The sequence below is a fragment of the Triticum aestivum genome, chromosome 7B, assembly GCF_018294505.1.
Source record: "Triticum aestivum cultivar Chinese Spring chromosome 7B, IWGSC CS RefSeq v2.1, whole genome shotgun sequence".
Lineage (NCBI taxonomy): Eukaryota > Viridiplantae > Streptophyta > Magnoliopsida > Poales > Poaceae > Triticum > Triticum aestivum.
The window spans coordinates 176206248-176210545 of record NC_057813.1 but is presented as its reverse complement, the minus strand read 5'-3'; the positions used below and the strand labels follow the sequence as shown (position 1 = coordinate 176210545).

Here is a 4298-nt window from a genome sequence, read left to right as displayed (position 1 = left end):
GGCAGCGCCCAAGTTTTAGTCCCACCTCGGAAGCGGGGGGGCGCCAGGAGCGGCTTAAATAGCTGCCTCCGCCCCCCCTTTCGAACTCCTCTCTTATTATCCCCGTGCGCCCCGTTGGACCCCGCTGCTGGGCCCGCTAGTGGGCTCGATCGGCCGTCCGAGTCGCCTTTGGGCTTGATTTGGGTAGCTTCCGTAAGCTACTATGGGCCCAGCAGCGGTGGTCAGGCATTTTTTTTAAAAACTTCACTTTTTCAATTATTTTGGCAGAAAGTAGCGGCCAGAAACAACATCAAACAAAATCATCATCAGTACAACATATATGCCCAGGTAGCAAACAGCAAACAAAATCATCATCATGCCCAGGTAGTATAACATATGCAATGTCATCTCCAAATTTATTACATATATCTTTTATCAAAACACAAACAAATAACTTATCAAGTTTTCTTGCAGACACGTACAAATAAAAAACGACAAAGGTTCGTGCGACCACTTTTATTCTTCGTACAAACCAACCTGCATCTGTACCTACGCCCAGTTCCTGAACAAAACATAAAGAATTGGTGAGCAAATATAGTTGCTAAAATCAAAGTAGGAACATAACAACAATAAGAAGATAACATCTTACTTCTCGTTCAAATGACATGTAGCCTTATTATGACCTGCTTGACTACACAAACTGCACAAAGGACCACTTTTCTTCTCTGTAAAATCTTTTGGCCTACCATTCTTTGTAACGCCGGGGCCCCCCTTTGACCGCCCCTTCTTAGGTGCACCCTTCGTCGAAACTTTCTGAGGATCACCAATACCAGGCTCAACTTGTTGCACTTGACTTGCCTCCTTCTTCAGCATAGCATACCTTCTACTTCCTATAAGTTCCTCCTCTGAATTTTTTTTCTGTGCTATTATGTTGTCTAGACACTTCATCAACTCATCGAACAAGAAGGGATCATTTGCTGCAACATGAGCAGCTTGTGCGGTTTTAATGGATATTGCACTATACCGTTCTCTCTCCAATGGCCCTAACCAACCCCATCCAAACATATCACTCTTCCTCTGCACAGACAACCCATCTCTTGCATGTTTGGACAACCGATGAAGGACACAACACTTTGGTATTTCAGTTAAATTCAGATGATGGAGAACAAACAGAATGTGTTTGCATGGCAGCCCTTTCCGAACCATCCTAAGACAACTGCATGTAATAGTTTCTTCTGAGTTACCTGGTTCATAAACAACATTGTACCTAAACTTGTGGTTATCCTTCCATGTCACAATGAATGTCTCACGCCCAATTCCCACGAGCGTCTCAAATATCTCCAGCTGACCCATCTTATGCAAATCATCTTGCAAGATGTAGAAATTAGCAGGTGTGAATACTTTGGCGGCATGCTCCTCAAGGACTTTATATTCAGTAACAGACGGTGGTTCCTTCTGGAATGCCTCGCAGTCATCGTACGCCTCGTTCTCACGCAGGCGAACTATACAGTTCTCATAATGCACCACCAAATCAACAATTGTCATACCGTAGTCCAGGTGAAGGTGAAGGCATGAGTTGAGGCTTTCACTCCTCTGGTTACTTCGCATACCAAGAAAAAAACCATCGGAAAGATATGAAGCTGCCCACAGTCTCCTCTTCCTGTACATCCTGTCAAGCCACTCTTCAGTTCTATCCGTCTTCCACTTATCATAGAAAGCTTTCCATCTCTGCTCAAAGTTCGCTTGAGAGGTGGCATAGTACAGGAGCGATCTGAACTCATCCAGTGACTTGTAATGCAGGTGCCTCTGCATATTTTTCTCGATATGCCACGAACAAAGATGATGGAAAACATCTGAAAGGACGGTCCGAATAGCCCGGATCATTGCAGCGTCACCGTCTGTGATTATTGACTTTGGCTTCACCTGACAGTTTGCCTTCATAAATGTCTGCAGCAGCCACACGTATGTCCCTTCCGTCTCGTCAGCAATGATGGCACAACCAAACACTGTGGTGCAACGGTGGTTGTTAACTCCTACAAAGGGGACGAACGGCATACCGTATCTGTTCATCTTATACGTGCTATCAAACACGACCACATCTCCGTAGTCCTGATAGTCCCTCCACGACTGTGCATCGCACCAGAACATACTCTTCAGTCGCCCTTCCTTGTCACGCACATACTCAAAAAAAAACTCAGGGTCCTTCTCCTTCCTACTCCTCATAATGCCAACTGCCGTCTCTGCATCACCCTTTGCAATGAGCTTCATTTTTTCTCTGCAACAAAGATTGTAAATGTCCCTCCTGATAAGCCCGCACTTATCGTACGAACCGTATCTGCTGATGAAGTTGTCCATTATAATATGCTTTCTTATCCCGGCCGCTTCCATGGCCAATATCTCGGCCCTCTGCCCATCTCCAATCCATCTGTGTGACCATAAAAAACAAACCTCGTCGGGCCGAGCCATCGCGTGGTTGTGATCATCCACGAATGATGCGACGAACCAAACGCCACGTTCTCTGTTCAGCTTCACCATCATATGTGCACCGCAGTCACAACGAGTCTCCGGTCTAAGCCTGCGCTTGCGGCCCTCCATGGTTATGAACTTGCTCTGCCTTCTCCCAGCCCTGGAGCAAAGAAACCGCCGGTACCGGATCATTCCCGAAGCACCTCGTTTCACCTTCTGTTTCCTTATGCTAAACCCGTGTTCTCTGGCGTGATTGTTGTAGAATATGTATGCATCCCCTTGCGACCGAAAGGTCATAGCCATGACCTTCCAATGTGTCTCAAGCATCTTCTGCTGCCTTTGAGCCTCCTTAATATCGATCTCTCCCTCATCATGATCAACGCTCGGACCATCTGACTCCTCCTACAACATTCATTTCAAAATATATATGTCAATTATTATCATTTAAATCATACTATTGATCCATGTACAACATCTATCAACTAACCTGGCTCAAGTTATCTGCAAATGATTCCTGCCAACTATGTTGCACATTGTCAACATCCACATCTTTCTGGAAATTTGTACACAAAGATATACAGTTAGCCATGCCATACTTTGCAATTTCGAAAATAAAAAAAAATATACGGCACTTACGTTTTCGCTATTTGCGCCATGTTCATTATTATCAAAATCCTCCGGAGGTAAGATATCATATGACGAGACAGAATCGTTGTCGCTGCTGTCATCATCTTCGTTCAAGTTATCGTTATTGGTCTTAGTCACCTTATCAGTACCATTCTCGTCCCTCCCGAATGCAGATTCTTCGTCCATGTCAACACGCCTAACTCACAGAACTGCAAAACATCGTGTGTTAGGTTTAGTACAATGCATCATGCCCAAAGCAACGCTAGTTCTGTAAATCATGCCCTAGTCCGTAGAGGAGGCGCTGCGGCGGGAGGTTTTGATGAACCCTAAACCCTAAATCCGTACATGCATGAACTAGCCCTCACTTCTATCCAGCGGCGAGTCTACTAGACAGGCTTAAACAGGCTCAAGCCTACCCTCCAGAAAAACAATTTTTTTAGTACTGCTATTACTACTTTCATCCCAGCTCATTACTACATCTATTATCCAGTAGAAAACACACAACACCATGCATGCGCAGTTACGGGCAGCACAAACGAATGACCAGCCTGCATCAACTGTGTAATTACTCGTTCATGTACTGTAAACGAATTTAGTGCCCAACGCAACTTATTTGCAAAAAAAGAAAAATAAAAAAATGAGTTTGCATGCATGTATTCCTCACGCGAAACCTGTATCTATCCCGCTAGGTTTAGATGACGGGCATGACAAACCTTGGCCTGCGGTGTAGACGTCGACGACGTTCGACGACAGTGCTGCGGAGGCGGCGTCAGACGTCGGGCCCTTCACGTCCCCGGCGTACAACGACGACGGTTAGATGTGGCGACGGACGACGTTGCGACGGCGAGGGCGGTGTTGGACGGGGTTCGAGCGGCGAGGGCAGCGTCAGACGTCGGGCCCTTCACGTCCGCGTCGTCGGACGACGGTGAGATGCGGCGACGGGCGACGTTGGGACGGTGAGATGCGGCGACGGGTGAAGTTGGGACGGTGAGATGCGGCGACGGGGGCGGCGGCGGGCGACGTCCAGACGCCGAGGGCGGCGACAGGCGACGTTGGGACGGCGAGGGTGGCCTCGCACGGGGTTCGGATGGCGGCGATCCGCTGCGGCGGCGATCGCCAACTCTGGAAATACCGTGATTAGCGGGCGGGCGACTAGATGGGCGGGCGAGAAGATGGGGGCGGGCCCAGATCATGGGTACTTTTTTTTTTCATGCGCGCGGTATACG

General features: G+C 47.6%; 2 protein-coding genes across 2 annotated transcripts in view; both read right to left on the bottom strand.

Annotated features, from left to right (window-relative positions):
* LOC123160931 (alpha-1,3-arabinosyltransferase XAT2) overlaps nucleotides 1–4298 on the bottom strand; it is a 16527-nt gene that overhangs the window by 11187 nt on the left and 1042 nt on the right. The gene's annotated exons all lie outside the window — the stretch shown is intronic.
* LOC123160930 (protein FAR1-RELATED SEQUENCE 5) lies at nucleotides 382–4033 on the bottom strand. Its single transcript, XM_044578783.1, has 4 exons — nucleotides 3082–4033; nucleotides 2933–2998; nucleotides 629–2847; nucleotides 382–541 (listed from the first exon to the last, which is right to left on the bottom strand). Exons 1-4 carry the CDS (start codon nucleotides 3256–3258, stop codon nucleotides 529–531), a joined length of 2475 nt encoding a protein of 824 aa, XP_044434718.1. The 5' UTR covers nucleotides 3259–4033; the 3' UTR covers nucleotides 382–528.